Below are 16,706 nucleotides of genomic sequence, written 5' to 3'. Positions count from 1 at the left end.
GACCCAGCCCTTTGACAGACACATCTTATTTTCTGTTCTTGGTTTCACCAGCTGTGTGGCAATATCCACCTTGCTATTTCTGTGCCATAGAACTAGATCTTTGTGGGCTTTTGCTCTAAAAGTTATTTTCTGGAGCCTTTTACATGGCTTTACTAATTGCACTGCCCTTCAGTGCATGTGTTAGCTGTAACTTTCCCCCCCAGGAGTATCGTGTTTAAAGTCACAACCACCGTGTTCCTGCCAATGTATTCCTCTTAACTTACAGGAAACCTATGAATGAGGTATGATACCATGAATGATACTATTAATCACTTTATTGCAACTGCACCCTGGAATCCCATTCACTGGTGAGACCTTGTTACACAAGTGCTGTACGTATATAAAAACAGTCTCCAGCTTCAAAGTGCTTACAAGCCTTTGTAAAAGCCTCCTGAAGTTTTCTGTGAACTTGTTACTGTAAGAAGAAGAAGAAGAAGAAAAAAATTACATATTTCTTCTTGGAACAAAATGCTTTTCAAAACTTTTAGAAGAATGATTCATGTTTACTCTTATCTCCCTCCAGAGGAAAAAGAAAATGAGTTTAGGAATATTTTCAGCCTTAGTCCCCATCGGACGAGACCTGAGATTCACGGCTGTGCACAGCATCCATCCATGCCACATTCCTTTCTCTGATGAGTCAGTGGACCTCACAGACCCAAAGTCTTGAGAATGACCCAGCTTCAGCATCTCTCCCATTCTCCTCCTTCCCCTTAAGATTCCTTTGGTGCTCCCTATAGCCATATTGTTTTGTTGAATTAAAATAAAATTGTGGAGAGCGTTCAATTCCTGTAATCCTGGCAATGGAGAAAATCTTATTAACCCTGAAATGGCCTAAAAATGGATTCTGCTGAGGCGTCCCTTCTGCCCTGGGGACCCTGAACACTGGCACGGAGCCATTGCTCCTGCAGGATCTTGGGGTCAAGGGGCTGTTGGGGTGCAGGGGGCTCCAGGACATGAGCAGGGAGCACACACTCCCACTGCCTGGAAGAGGAGGATTGTTTTTTCTGCAAGGACACTGTTTATTCCTGGCCCTGGTGGGGGCTGTGCTCCCCCCCCCCACTGGGAAGACAAGGGGCCAGAGAATTTCTCCAAGACAATGAGATGGCTTTACCCGACGCTACCCCACCCTCCACCATTCCCTGACCCCAATCCCCCCCAGCCACCCCCTGCCCTTAAAACCTCCCCTGCCAGCCCCCTCTGCCACCCCCTGCCCCGTCTGCACTCCTCCCACTCCCTGCTCCTAACGCCCCCAGTCACTCCCTGTCCCTAAACCTTCTGCCCCCCTGCCCCTAAACCTGTCCCCCTGCAGCCTCCTGTCCCCAAATCTCACCACAGTCCCCTGTCCCTATCCACACACACTCTCTGCCACCCCCTGGCCTGATCCACTTCTCTAAATCTTGCTCCCCAGCTCCCTCCACCATTCCCTGCCTTATTTGCACTTCCCAGAACCCCTGCCCCTAAACCCCCTAAGCCATCCCTGCCCCATAACCTGCTCCTTCCACCACCCTCTTCCCCTAACCCTTCCTCTCCAGCCACTGCCCCTAAAACTGCCCATCCACCCCAAAAACCCTTCCTCTCCTCCCTGCCCCTAAATCTCCCTTCTCCTAAACCTCCCCTCTGCAGCCCCTTGCCTGCTTCTATCCACACTGACAAGTTCTGTCCCTAAATCTCCCTTCCCCCAAACTCTCCCATGCAGCACCCTGTCTGCAAACCTGCCCCTATCCACACATATCCTCCACCTTGCCTTGTCCCTAAATCTTCTATCCCCAAGCCTTCTGCCCCTAAATTTCTCCCACCAGCCCACTCCACTATCCCCTGCCCTATTTGCATTTCCCCCGCTCCTTGCCCCATAGTCTCTTCCTGCCACCCCCATGCCCCTAGCCCTGCCCCTGCCCCTAGCCACACACATTCTCTGCCACCTTCTGGTCCTCCACCCCCAATCCTCTAAATCTCCATTTCCAGCCCCTGCCCCTAAAACTGCTACCATGTACACATCTATTCAGCCACCTTCTGCCCCTAAACCTCCATCACCCCAAACCCCTCTGTTCCTAAACCTGCTCTTATCCATACACACCCTCACCACTCTTTTCCCCTGAACTCTCCCTCCAGCCCCTGCCCCTACACCCTTTCCCAAACCTTCCCCAGCAATGCCTTGCCCCTATCCACACACACCCTTCTGCCCCCTAAATCTGCACTCCCACCTCCTGCCCCTCTCCACACACACCTCTTTGCCTCTTTATGCCCCTAAATCTGCACTCCTATCCTCTGCCCCTAAAGCTCTCCACCGAAGACCCCTGCCCCTAAACCTGCCCATATCCACACTGATCTCCTCTGCCTCCTTATGCCCCTAAACGTCTCTTCTGCAGCCCCCTGCCCCTAAATGTGCCCATATCCATGGACACCCTCCAGAGCCCTCTGCTCCTAAACCTGCCCATCTCCACACACACCCTTCCCCTTCCCCTAAACCTGCCCATATATACACACCTCCCCCTGCCCCTAAACCTGCCCATACCCACACACAACTGTCCCTAAACCTGCCCATATCCACACACACACCCTCCTGCCCCTAACCCTGCCCGTCTCCACACACACCCTCTGCAGCCCCCTGCCCCTAAATCTGCCCGTATCCAGGGACACCCTCTGCAGCCCCCTGCCCTTAAACCTGCCCATACCCACACACACCCTCCCCCTGCCCCTAAACCTGCCCATACCCACACACACCCTCCCCCTGCCCCTAAACCTGCCCATATCCATGAACATCCTCTGCAGCCCCCTACTCCTAAACCTGCCCATATCCACACACATCCTCCTCAGCCCCTAAACCTGTCCATGTCCACATACACCCTCCCCCTGCCCTTAAACCTGCCCATATCCACGGACACCCTCTGCAGCCCCCTACTCCTAAACCTGCCCATACCCACACACCCCCTCCTGCCCCTAACCCTGCCATCTCCACACACACCATCCCCAGCCCCTGCCTCTAAACCTGCCCATATCCATGGATACCCTTCCCCTGCTCCAGTCCCTAAACCTGCTCATACCCTCTGCAGCCCCCCTGTCCCTAAACCTGCCCATGTCCACACACACCCTCCACAGCCCCTGCCCCTAAACCTGCCCATACCCACACACAACTGTCCCTAAACCCGCCCATCTCCACACACACCCTCCGCAGCCCCTGCCCCTAAACCTGCCCATACCCACACACACCTGTCCCTAAACCTGCCCATGTCCACACACATCCTCCTCAGCCCCTAAATCTGCCCATGCCCACACACACCCTCCCCCTGCCCCTAAACCTGCCCATATCCACACACACCCTCCTGCCCCTAAACCTGCCCATCTCCACACACACCCTCCTGCCCCTAAACCTGCCCATATCCACACAGACCATCCCCAGCCCCTGTCCCTAAACCTGCCCATAACCATGGACACCCTTCCCCTGCCCCTAACTCGGCCCATCTCCACACACACCCTCCTGCCCCTAAACCTGCCCATATCCACGCACACTCTGTACAGACTCCTGCCCCTAAACCTACCATGTCCACACACACCCTCCGCAGCCCCTGCCCCTAAACCTGCCCATATCCACACACACACTCTGCAGCCCCCTGGCCCTAAATCTGCCCATACCCACACCCCCCCCCTCCTGCCCCTAACCCTGCCCATGTCCACACAGCCCCCCGCTCCCAGCCCGGTCCGTCCAGCCGAGCTCCCCGCGGGCGCGGCCGTGACGGGCAGCGCCGCTCCCCACTCAGCGCCCGCGGAGCCCCCGCGCCGCACCGCCCCCTCCAGCCCCTTTGTATCCAACATCCGGGTTTCCCCGCTGGCTCCGCGCTGGCTTCTCCCTTTTTTTAGAAGCCATTTTGGACGCGGTTCAGTTTTTTTTTTTTTTTTTTTAATTATTAAAACAAAACCCCAAAACAACAACAACAACAACAACAAAACCCCAAACCCCACCAAACCTCCCTTTCCCTTCCCCACTCCACCTTGCGGGGTTTTTTTTTTTTTTAATTTCGCTCTCCCTCCTCCCCATCCCGCACATGGCACCTCCCGCCGCGCCCCCGCGCCCGCCGCCCCGCGCAGCCCCGCGATGCCGCGGCCCCCCGCCGCCTCTTCCTCCTCCTCCTCCTCCTCCTCCTCCTCCGGACCCCGCGGCCGCCCCGCGCCCCCTCCGCCGGGCCTTGCCTGCCGCTCCGCCGCCTCCCGCGATGCGGGGTCCGTAAAAACCGCGCGCGGTCCCGCTCCTGCCGCCGCCGCGGGGAGGAGGAGGAGGAGGAGGAGGAGGAGGAGAGGAGAGGAGGAAGAGGAGGAGGAGGAGGAGGAAGGGGAGGAAGGGGGGCGATGCGCGCGGGCATTGCGCGGGTGCGCGGGCACTGCGCGGGAAGCGCGCGGGGGGCGGGGGCGCGCTCGCCCCGCGCTGCTGGGGGAGCCGGAGGGGCTGGGTTGGGAGGAGGAGGAGGAGGAGGAGGAGGGGGAAGGGGAAGAGGAGGAGGAGGAGGAGGGGGAGTCGGTGTGTGGTGCACGCCGCGCTCCCAGCACAAAAGCCCAGGGAAAGAAACTCTTGGAAAGCTGGGAGCGAACGGTGGGGCCGGGCAGGAGCAGGTCGAGCCGTCCGGGTCTGTTCGTCTCCACTGGATAAATTTTGCAACTGCGAAGGAATTAAATCCGATTTTCTTGTTGTTGTTGTTATTTTTTTTTCTTTTTTTCCCACCCCCTACCCCCAAGATTTTTTTCTTCTTTTTTATTTTTTTCTTTTTGAGAGCGAGAGGGAAGGCAGAGCCGCGCTTCTCCCCTCCTCTTTTCACGCGCTCGATCTTTTTATTTTTATTTTTGTTTCCCTTGGGGTAGAGGTGCACGCGAGGAGGAGAAAAAAAAAAAAAAAGTAAAGGACTATGTTTGCTTCGTGGCTGACTTTCGCCGTGCTCTGGGGAACTTTCTGTGCAGGTAAGAGCCTCTCGGCGTGTTTACCTCCCGCTCGGGCTCTGGTCGCGTCTCCAAATGCAGAATTGAATGGGCCGTGCGGTTATTTGCAGGCACCCTCCGAAGCAGAGCACCCGAGCTGGGGAATCCCCCCACCGCTGTATCGCCTTTATTTCTTTTATTGTTATTATTGTTATATTTATATTTTTTTTATTTTTATCACTCCCTCTCCCTCCCTCTCCGTTTTCTCCCTGCTCGCAGGACGAGCCTTCCCGTGCTGCTTTTTGTTCCCTCCAGGCAGCCTGTGGGAATTCATGGCAATGTAAACACGGCGCGATCTCGAGGAAACTTTGCAAAAACGGGCATTCACTTCTGGGCGGGGGCGTGGGGGGGAAGCCGGGGATGTTGCGGGATGGGGGGGACAAGTCGGGAGCAGCGGGAATGCTGCGGGGTCGCTCCGGAATGCTGCGGGGTCTCTCAGGTAGTGGCCATGTGTGCGCTCCGCTCCTGCCGGGCTGCGGTTGTGTAACTCGGGGGGGGGGGTGTGGGGGACCCCCCTCCACCCCGAAGGGACCCCCCGGTTCCCCGTCTGCCCCCCGGGACGCCGCGATCCCGTAGGGAATCGAGCCTGTTGGGGCTGGCTGGTTCCGCGGGGAGAAAGTTGGGAAAAAGGGGGTGTGTGCGGCGGGGGGTGCCTGGGGAGCATCCCCCCGGAGGAGGCTTCTGCGGCGGGGGAGGGCGTTTGCTTTGCATCTTCTTCATCCCATTTATTTCACGGACACGGGCTACAAACTTCGTCGTCCCCAACCTGCGGGGCGCGCGTCGTGCCGAGGGACGCGGGTGGAAGTTCTCCCAAAGCCCGGGCACGGCCGGGGGACTTGGAGGGGACGCCGGGCAGCGCCTGGGGAGGCGGGGAGGGGTCTCCATGGGGTGCCCCATCCCGCAGCCCTCGGGGGGTGGGCGGGAGCGGTCAGACCCTCTGTGCTGCCCCCAGCACCTGAACACGCGGGCACGCTGGAAATCCCCGCGCTCCCCGCTTTCCCTCCTTATTTTAATTATTCCTTATATTTTTATCATTATTTCCCCCATTCTTTTTTTTTTTATTATCGCTGCGTTTTCCTCAGGAGAAACAGCAGCAGCAATTTTGCCTCTCCCCCCTTCTTGCCTGGCCACCACGACCCCCCCGGGGCTGAGCCCCCCGCCCCGGCTCTGGGCACTGACTTTTCCCTTCCTTCCATCTCCCGGCCGGTGCTGGGGGGACGCGGCGGGGGTCGGGGGCCGGGGGGCGTCTGTTTGTGCCCGGGGGGTTCCGGGGGGCAGGATGCTGCAGCGATGGGGAGTTCCCGGCGGCTTTGCCATCCCCCGTGGTGCGGCTGGGGGCCAGGGGGGGTTTCCCCGCGGGTGCGAGCCCCGGTGCGGGTCCCCCCGGTGCGGGGAAGGCGCTGCCCGGCGGGGCCGCGGGGGGAGCGGGCGCGGAGCCGGCCCCGGGGCGCTCCTGCAGCCGGGCTTCCTTTGTTCCGAGTGCCCATTAAATATGCGCTGCCACCGCCTGCCTCTGCCATTACCGCCGCTGCCAGCGCTTCGTTATTATTATTATTTTTTTTTTAAGTCACACAGAAAGTGCGTGCGAGTGGCAGTAAAAAAAAAATATGGAGCGGACAATAAGAATTGAGAAAAAAAAATTAATTTCTTAGTGAGCGAAGCCAGCTCGTTTTTTTTTTTTTTTTTTATCTGATGGCTGGGACACTTGTACGCAGCTTTGTTTCCATGTGTTGGGAAGGGGGTTGTGCGGGTTTGTATTTACATAGCAGTGCTGAGGAGAGCAGGTATTTTGGAAGGAGCAGGCAGGGGGGGTTGTGTGTGTGCCAGCAGCATTCCTGGTGCTCGGCGTTGCTATCATCACAACAGCTCTCCTGGCTGGAAAATTCTATTATGTGCATAAAGGAGATTTATGGTCAATGTATTTTCTTTCCATATATCTTGGAATCCTTTTATCTCGGGTGATTCAATAAAAAAGAGATGGCTTCCGGATTTTTTTGGTTTTGTTTTTGGGTATGGCGTTGGGGTTTTGTTTGGTTTGGTTTTGGTATTTAACCTGATCCTGTGGCTCTGTGCACAGAGTGGCTGAAATCTAAGTTGGAGGGGAAAAAAGCAATTGCTTAAAAAAAAACCCCAAACATCCACCCTGAAAGCTTCTTAAATGTATCATGTTATGAAAAAGATAATCTGACAGGGCATACCTATGCTGAATTTTTCCTCACCCCCCCCTCCAGCCCCCCAAAATACAATAAAGAAACCTCAGAAAATGAATATAATTCTGTTTATTTGGAAGGGTCTTTTTGAGTCACAAAATCAGTGCATTAGCCATTCTGTAAATCCCTCCCTCTCTTTTAAAGCCTTTCTGCCTTTCTTGTGATATTTATGAGTATTTATCAACGTGATCTTTATTGTCCAGTTTTTCCTAAAGCTGTTCAGTTAAAAAAAAAAAAAAAAAGGAAAACAAGCTGAGATACTCAAAGTTGGAATGTGTTGCTGGGATTCAGAGCACTGGGCTTTGCTCAAAGTATGCCTTTTGTGTGTGTACATGTTAGGGCTCTGTGAAAGTGGTGGGCTTTTCGAAAATCACTTAACCTCCATTGTTGATGCTTCTCATCTCTACCTTGGCTGGATGTAACAAAGCAAGCACGGGTTGCTGTTCTTTAAAAAAGAAATAAATCTGTTATGCTTAGTTTTTTGGAATATTGAGGATTCATTGAGGAAAACATTATGTTTATTTTTAGCCCTTTGTTTGCAAATTCTCTGCAGCCCAAATGTTCAGAAATCATGTTTTAATCGATGAGCTTGAGAAAATACAGAAGGTGTAAAAGGATTTGTCTTGTAGAATGCATTGCTAACATGTTTTCCAAGCCATTACATTACTTTTATTTCGGTGCAAGTTTAAGTGATGCCATGCAGCAATGAACTGTGCCGCAAATGGATCTGCTCTTCTCTTTCACTGTCTTGTATTTATCCTCTTGTGCTTGAGAAAGGGAATAAAACTGGCTTCATTAGCTTGCTAATTAAACACAATGAAGTGCGTGGCCCAAGGTTAATGGCAATGGCCTTTAAAAACACAAAACTCTTGAACAGGTGTTTAGGATATATATTTTTTTAATCTCCTATCAAATCCAGATAATTATACCGCCGACTTAACCACTGTCGGAGTTCTGTGGAGAATAAAATGCTGTGTTAGAGATGCCGGTGATCAGTGCATTATTTTTCGTGACATTATTTATAAACACCTCTCCAGGTCCTGCACAACCTGTGGTTTAGCTCCCGCCTCTCCATTTCCACGCATCTCCTGCATCCTCCCTTTGGCTCCTGTGGACCAAGCAGCACTCAAAATCCCGGCTCCCTGGACCAGAGTGAGGGTCTAACCCGAGCTGGGGAGTTCACTAAAGTATTTCGAGGCAGGAATTTCTGCCATGGCCGGTGCCTTTGAGCAGCCCGTGCGGGCTGCGCGGCTCCTGCCCGCTGGATGCGATGGGAAGGAGCAGCCAATTAAAGCCGAGGGCTCGCAGTCCCCGCGCTGAGCTGTCAGCAGCCTCCTGTCCACTCTGCTCTCCATCAGCTAAAACACGCTTGTCAGGCTTTTTTGTGCTCCATGTGACGCAACAGTTGTGGACCTCCCCTGAATAGATGGTAGAGAAGAAAGAAGCAGGCCAACCTCATTGTTTTTTTTCTCCCCCCCCCTTTTTTTTTTTCTTTTCTGTTTTCTTGTTGTTTTTGTTCTCCTCTCTCCCTCCCACCATTCTCCCCCTTCCCCATGCACACACTCCTTGCTTTGCAGATCAGCCTAGGAGGGCTCCCTGGCTTCTCCAGTGCACAGGTTGAGATGGAAGAGAGCATCTTTTGAAATGTTGGTGATGGGATGAGGGGACCAGCCCAGGAATCCTACTGCTGTGCTGTCCATGGGATGGGTCCTCCTGTAGAAGTGTTGCAGGTGTTAAAGGAAGCAAGGGATGCTTATCTTTATCTATCAAGGGTGAATTAGGTGGATGGCAGAGATTTTTTGAGGCTGGGCGCCTGTCAGGGGTGTGTTTGTGTGCTCTGCCCAAAGGCAAAGCTGCCTGTTCCTAAAAAGCCATGATGCCTTTAAAAGAAAATAACTAGAACCCAAAGTTACTCCATGTTTGAGGCCTTGTAGCAGAAGGTGTTTTTGCTGTCATGTTCCAGGACTTGCTTTTAGAAACTTTTCTAAAATTTGGTGTTAAAGTAGTTGACCTTGTGGTGCTGCACTAGCATAGTCAGAATTAAATGGGATTTTAGGAGCCCAGGATCTTTCAAGCCCCATGAAATGTAAATAGAAATGACCTATCTATCAAACACACCCAGGACAGTGGTCTAAAAGTTGTGGAATTGCTTTGCTAACCCCCTGCTCCTGGCTCTGCAGGGTCCAGGCAAGGAAGGATGCTGATGCTCTGATGTCTCCTTGCCTGCAAATCCGTGTGTCCAGCCCTGTCCGCTGGCACTGGAGAAGCGTGGCTGAAATTTGGGAAGGGTGCAGGCAGGGGAGAGAGCCTTCTAGAGCTGAGCAGTGATCTAGACCCAGATGAAAGCCCTGATGGGGTCTTGCCCTCAGGCAACTGGAGAAGTGCTTGTGCACTGAGAAAGTCTCATGGAGGCAGCTGGGGAAGTCAGGGCTGGTCAATCCCTGCTGCAGAATTGGCATTTTCTTGCCAATTCTGCAGGGCTGGAGGAGCTGTATCACCGAGGCAGGTGGCTGAGTTTTCCAGGTCCCTGGGTGGGCAGGGAGGTGGGAAATGAGGGGTTCAGTGGGGTGGGCAGTGAGGTGCTGTGCCCTGGCACCACCGCAGCTCCAGCGCTCCCCCTGCAACAAAACTGTTGTGGGAACTTGGGAAATGGGAACCACGGAGTGTAATCTCTGCTTTAAAGAGGTGTTGTCTTTCTCTTTTATCCCTCTTTGGCCTTTGATTTTAAAACTAGCAGGGGAGTGTGATTTTCCTGCCTGGCCAATAGCACTGCCTGAATCTGAATTATTCAGTGTAGCACTTGGCATTCTGCACCCTGTTCCCACTTAAGCTCTTTTTCGCCTGTTCCTTCATGTGGAGATTTTCACATCAGTGAAATTGGATGTGTTTAAGAGAGGTGTTTGTGGCCGAAGTATTCACCAGTATAAGCTCTTCTCTTCCCCTTCCCTTTCCTCTCCATTAACCATTGAGGATCAACTAATGTCTAATCTCTTCTCTTCATTATTACTTCATTCTGAAATAATTTTGTATCTCATTAGTCATTTGTTCCTTTAAGGTATGTTAGAAAAATATACATCACTGCCCCCCAGTCTTCTTTGAGAGGTTTCTTGGAGCCACTGAAGTCAGAGGAGCAAAGAAGTAAATTAAAAATGAAACACTCTGCCTGTGTTCTGCAGACCCAGCACATTTTATGCTTAGATTTGAATATAACTGTTGGTCTTTTTCACCACTTTCATGTTCTTTTCTCTCTGTCATCTTCCTCCTTTACTATGGTATAGCTTCAATTCCAACTAAAAGTTAAGAGCAGCAATTGTCAGTGTACACTGTATAATAATAATATGCTTTGCTCCAGCACACAAGTGCCTCTTATTTTGCCAGTATTTGGATCTTTTACTCTGATTAGGTTATGGCATGTGGCATTGGTCCATCATGCTACTTAAGAAAAAAAATCTGTTGCTGGTGTCTAGGGACCTCAGAAAAATACAGCTCCTCTTTTTGCAAAGTGCTGTTTGTGTAGAGAGAAGGTCCCTGCCCCAAAAACCCTGAGCAGAGGGGCCAAGAGAGAGAGAGAAAATTCTGCCTGCAAGTGCTCCCTGCTGCATCACGGAGTGGCTCAGCCAAGGTCACACCCAATATTTTGTACCTGTGCTGAAAGAATAATCTGCATGAAGAAATGTTTCTGTCTGGGGTAAAGTTTGGCTTAAACCTGAGTGTGCTCTGACCACTTTAAGTGATTTTTTATATTTCTTTTCTTCCAATGACTGTGCTGGAGGTGGTTGCTGTATTTTTGGAGAGATCCTTTTCTCTTAGGCTGGGCTGCCTGCAGGCAGGCACTGGCTCATACAGGTGTGCAAAGAGAAACACAGGGGAAGGAGCAGCCTGCTGGTGCCTGGCTGGAGGAGGATGTGAGTGACCAATGTGAATTATGTGTTTCTCATCAATAATTCCACGATTTCCACCTCGGTGTGTCGTTTCACCACAGATTCAGTTTCGGACTTTGGGGAGCTCTGCTCAGAGGATTGCACAGCCCTGGCTGCAGAGCAGGAGCAGCCTGGGCCTGGAGCACCATTTTTTACCTTCCTCATGGGTTTGGGGTGTATTAAGGAGCTGAAATAAACCATTGAAAGTGTTTTCTGGAAGGGAAACTTGTGTCTCTGGATGTTTACTCTGGGAACATAACAAAAATTTACCAGTTATTCCCTGGTGGGAGTGACTTCTCTGGGATCTTGAAGTCAGTGGCAGAGCAAGGGCGTTGCTCCCCATCCTCTTGGGTCCACAGCTGATGCTCTGACCACCTCATTATCCTTTCTTGTCCACCTGGAATTAAATTTGCTAAGAAAAATAGAATGTTCTGGTAATTTTATTAAACCAGAGGTATCATTTTGGGGTTTTTTCTCCTGTCTCAGTCTCATAGTAATGTATAGTGTATGAGTGCCTCCTCTTTAAATAAAGAGAATAAAGCACATGAAAGATGCAGTGCTTTACAATCTGAGCTCCATTAACTTCCACTGAAGTGGACACTCATGCAAATTTAGATGTGGATGTTGAACTGGACTTCTTCTGCTACTAAGTACTTTTGTGTGACAAAGGGAGAAGAAAAAGGTGCTCCTGGGAGCAGAGGGGGTGACTTAATCCTCCTCCAGTAAAGCTGGAAATGGAATGTATTGCTGTCAGTTTTATAGAGAAATAAACAAAACCTGGGGGAAATGAGTGAGTCTGGCACTTTCTGGGCCAACCCCAAATCCCAGACCTGTGCTGAATGAGTCCCAAACCACAGCAGCAAAGGCTGTCATTTTAAACATTCCATAGTAGCTGACACTGTAGGGTCTTAGGTGCTGTGACTGCCTCTGCATTTTTTTCTTAATTATTTATTTGTCTTATTTAAAGCTTTTTTTCCCATTATAGAACTTGTTTTTTCAGTGGTAGCACAACTTGAAATTTTCTGTGTGGTGCCAGTAGTGCTAATGCAATGCTTCTTCCTAATTTATTTCTCTAAGGTGTGAGATGATAAGCCTTTGAGTGGATGAGAGGGATAAAGTTAGCTCCATTTGTGCCTGATCTATCAAATGGTCAATCTAGGTCGCTAACTGTTCTTTTCTTCGACATTTAGCTATTTAAAAATGCCTTGTGTAATGGGTGTTACCTCTAAAATTTGGCTTTTAGGAATATTTTGCTTATACATAATTTACCTCTGCTGACTGCTTTGAATTCCTGGGGAGGGAGGAATGCAACCATGGGTCTGAAATGAAGAAATATTCAATCAAAACTCATCTCCTTTTTGTAACTTTTAAAAAGTATTTCAGAAAATGAGACTATTGCAGGGTTTTAAGCCCTTTTAGTGCTGTTCTTATGTTTTGCAGTCTCTGGATTTCTTCTGAGGGCTGGTGGCTGTTGCTGCAGCTTGGCTGAGCTGTCTGCAAACTCCCCCCTCCAGTTGCTCTGTTTGCTACTGATACTTTCTTCTTCTGGGAAAAGAGGGAATTTGAGCTTTGCACAGTTGATGTCCAGGCCTTTCTCTGAGGCAGCAAGCTGAGCTATACAACAGGAAAGTTGTGAGGAAGCTGTGGCACTGGTCTTGGAAGAGCCAGTGAGCTTTGTAGGCTCTCAAACATGAGAAGGCATTGGCTTTGCTTCAGACCTGTGCATTTCCACATGGGTTTGCAGGAGTCCCTTACTCAGCAGAGAAACTGCAGTTCACTTGGGCTGCAGCTGCTCAGCAAAGTCCAGATTTGTGGTTATCCTGGTTGTAGCCTTGTCCTCAGTCTTGGGACAACTGAGCCATGGCAATGTGTCCTCCAGGCTCCCAGCTCTCTTCTTTCTCCAAGTGTTTCTGTTTTGGGGTTTTATTTCCCCTCAGTATGGCAACAGGAACAGTGGGATTTGTATGGCCACTTTAGTTCCTGAGGGTAATTAATGGGTTAAGAATGCTAATTCCCCTGTACATTTGCAGGCTGAGAAATTCAGTTGTCCTTGGGTTTTGTGGTGAGAGTATCCAGTTACAGCCCAGCAGCAGCTATTGGGCAGCTCTTGGGTGCACAAAAGTTTGAACTCATAATCCTTTGCTTTCACATGCACCCACAGCTTATCAGGCACTTTTGGTTTTATAGCAAAGCTTCTGTTAAAGCACATTCTTACACCTGGGATAAGGCAGTTTTCCAAATACCTATTGCAGTTGTGCTGGAGAACACTCACCTGGCTGGCTCCTAAAAAGTGAGTTTTTGTGGTGGGCAATGGGCACTGGTGCTGACACACCTGGAACAGATCCCTGCTGTGAAATTCCTTTTTATGTAAGGAGCCTGGGATGCAGATAAAGCTTAGCACAGCCTGAAGCAGGATGGTGCTTTTTGATGCTTCCTGGGGTGCTGGCTCTGACTGCTTCCTGGTGTGGTGTGGAATTGAGTGCCCAGGTCTGGTGAGAATTCTGGAGCCGTGGCATCATGGAATGGAAGCTCAGCTGGGGATGCTGTCCTGGGCTGTGCCCTGCCACTGAGCTGTCTCACCCCTGCTCCCGGGCTTCCTTTGAAATGTTTCAAAGACAAATGTCTAAAAAAACCCCAAACCAAAACACAAATTGCAATTTCCTCCCCCCAAAAAAGCAAACCTCAGAAAAAGCCAAAGAATCCCCCCAACAATCCAAAACTCATAGAAATGAATGTTTTGATCTGATTGCTGTTGTTTCACTGCCATAGGCTCTTCCTCAAGCACCTGGAGCATCTTTGTAAAGTGAAATCATGAAGCTGGGCCCTGTGGAAGGGCTCAGTAATAGCAAGAAATTCCTGTGTAGGTTTTAATCACCTTTTACAGTGTTTGAAACAACATGATGTCCCTCCAGTCCCAATTTCCAGGCTTCTTTGGGTCTGTGATAAAGACCAGCAATGCCTGATGGAGCTTTCTGATGATCACACTTGCTGTCCCTGGGTGTTTCCTCTCCTGGGTACAGCTTGGTGGCACAAAGCTCATTCAGCCTGGATTTTGCTGGATGCTAAAAAGAAAAAAAAGGAAAGGGAAAAACACCCAGCCACTGAATGTGCTGTCCCCAGGGCTGCTGTCTCCTGATGCCCTGACACTCTGCCTGTTCACATTTGATGGAGATTGGCTGCATGTGCCCATTCCTGCAGGGTATTTTAACATTTATATTGTGCCTTGGATATCTATAGAAGTCTTTAACAGCTAATTTTTATTGCTGTAGAAAGTTTCCTCTAGATACATAGTTTCTGTTATCATCTAATTGGACAGAGTTAGTGTTGCCAAAAGCAAACATGAGAAACTTTTTTTTTTTTCTTAATTGGTAATAGAATTTCCTTTTCGTGTAGGGATCGACTGCTTATTATGTAGCAGCTAAAAGAAACCCTCCGAGGTAACTGTGAGCCCCAGAGGTAAATGAGATGCAAGTGTATCTGTCTGGGTAACTGTGTCTGTGGGCTCCTTCTCAATGAATCCCTGGTGAAAGAAGAGACCCAGGGCGAGGGACGTGCCCTTCTCCTGCCCCCCAGAGCCCCCACGTTGATGTCCCCAAAGCTTTTTGTGCATGGAAATGATTTTGAACGAGCTAACATGCCCAGCTTTGAAGTGTGGTACAGCAAAATAAAGTTGGCTAAAAATAGGTCTGGGTATGAAAGACAGGCAAAAAGTGGGAGAGGGGGGAGCTGGGAGTCGTTTTACAGGCATTGTTGATAGGATTTCAGGGTCCCGAGGAGGGAAGATGAATGTCTTTCTGTTATAGTAACAGCTGCTCTCTGTCCATCGGGATCCAGTGTTTGCCTACCCAACTCATAATAATTAAACAAAAGAGTTATTTCATAGCAGCCTTGGTGGAGGATTTATGTTGGAATTTTATCTTTTTTTTATTATTTATACTTTTCTTTGTCTAATTCAGAAAAATATGAAGTTAACATCTCACCTGGGCTGGGGCTTACCCTTCATCAGATTTGTTACAACTGTCTGGTGACTGGGCTGTTCAGAGCTATATTAATTAAACAAACCAAAAAGAAAAGAAAAAAGTCATTAAGCTTCTCTAATGCACTTGTTCTTTTTGAGCTTTGCAGGGGTTTTGTGTCCTGAATGTGTGATTCAGGTGTTAGTAGCTCCCTAATATGGCCACTCAATCCAATATTCTTTTCTCCATTCCTCTTTTTAGTGATTTCCCCTCCCCATCTTGAGAGCTAGGAGGTCTCTTGTCTCAGAGAAGAGACACAAAGAAGTCTCAGATGCAAAGTGTAGCAACATTTTGGGAATGGATCTGCATTTTTGGGAATGGATCTGCATTTTGGGAATGGATCTACTTCGTGGGGCTTTATTCTGATGCAGTTAACTCTGCAAAACCCCTTGGTGTGGGTCAGTCCTGGGGGCAGAGAGGTCCAGAGTGGGGCAAAGCTTCCTTACTCGGTGCCTTCTCATGAATTCAGGCACAACTTTTGACACAATTTGGGGTTACAGCCTCCTCTTTGCAGAACTCTCCCATCACGTTCTGTCGCCTGCCCCTGTGGAGGGTTTCCAGAAGATTGCACCTGGAAATTGCTGGTGTTTGTCACTTCTTTTCATCACAGTGGCACAGCTTTTTTAAAAGGCATGCTGAAGCTACCATTCCTGGAAGATCACAGGCTGGGATTTATCCACTGCTGAGGCACCACAAGCAGCTCCCTGATGTCCAGGGATCCTATCACAGGATCCTTCCCCAGGTTTTAATGGAATCTGAGCCTCCATATAGGTGCCTTTTGAACCCTGTCTGTTAATTTAATACCATTTACCTCTCTCCAAAGGAGAATAGGCTCAGTTGGATGGTAAGGTTAAAACCTGAGTGGTGCTGTGTTTATATTAATAATTTCTACTGGTGAAATATGGATCTGAGGCTTTGCTCATTCATTTAAACCTCATAGTTAATAGGCAATAGTGGAAATGTACCATGTGCATGATTATTGCAGTGACCTGATTTCACATGCACTTCTTATCTTATCTGACTTCTGATAAAAAAAAAGAAAAAAGAGTTATATATAAAATTGATTTTGGGAGCCCTGTGAAGGAGAAGGAAACCACTTATTTCAACCCCCAAATTCCTCTGAGCTGTAGAAACATTGTCAAAGTAATTGTAGCCTTTTCAAATTTTTTTCTGTGTAGATTTCTTTCTGTGTAGTCTTGGAAAAACTGTGCTATGTTGATGGATGTCACTGTTTTTTTACTTGTGACAAATATCTCCCAAGGTAATGTTTGAGTGATGTAGAATTGGTTCATGTGTAAAATTCTAGCTTTTCATGAATACTTTATCATGAATATGTGCATGCCAGGTTTTTCTGGATTAAGGTGTTATACCTTTAGAGGTTTGCTGTGGGATATCATATTAATCATTTTTGCTGTAATTTAATCATCTTAATTAAAACTGCATTGAATTGTGGAAAGTAAATTGGGTCTGGAGAGCAGTGGGGTTCGTATTTGTATTTTTTTTGTCTTGTTAGATGATGGTAACGGTCTTGCCAAGTTTCTGCTAAAAATTAGCACAGT

At 49.4% G+C, this 16,706-nt stretch overlaps 1 protein-coding gene across 2 annotated transcripts in view; it reads left to right on the top strand.

Moving 5' to 3' along the window:
- The first annotated feature begins 4,018 nt into the window (after window positions 1–4,018).
- ACVR2B (activin A receptor type 2B) overlaps window positions 4,019–16,706 on the top strand; it is a 107,553-nt gene continuing 94,865 nt past the window's right edge. The window contains exons 1-2 of one of the 2 annotated variants that reach the window (XM_064427727.1): window positions 4,019–4,254; window positions 4,888–4,983. In XM_064427727.1, the coding sequence (XP_064283797.1) occupies window positions 4,932–4,983 (52 nt within the window). In that variant the 5' untranslated portion in view covers window positions 4,019–4,254; window positions 4,888–4,931. Of the gene's footprint in view, window positions 4,255–4,560; window positions 4,984–16,706 lie in introns of those variants that run through there. The other variant, XM_064427650.1, reaches the window with a different exon arrangement.

This window comes from Passer domesticus, chromosome 1 (assembly GCF_036417665.1).
Source record: "Passer domesticus isolate bPasDom1 chromosome 1, bPasDom1.hap1, whole genome shotgun sequence".
Taxonomy (NCBI): Eukaryota; Metazoa; Chordata; class Aves; order Passeriformes; family Passeridae; genus Passer; species Passer domesticus.
Note: the sequence above shows the minus strand (reverse complement) of the source record. Positions and strands in the feature narration are given on the sequence as shown.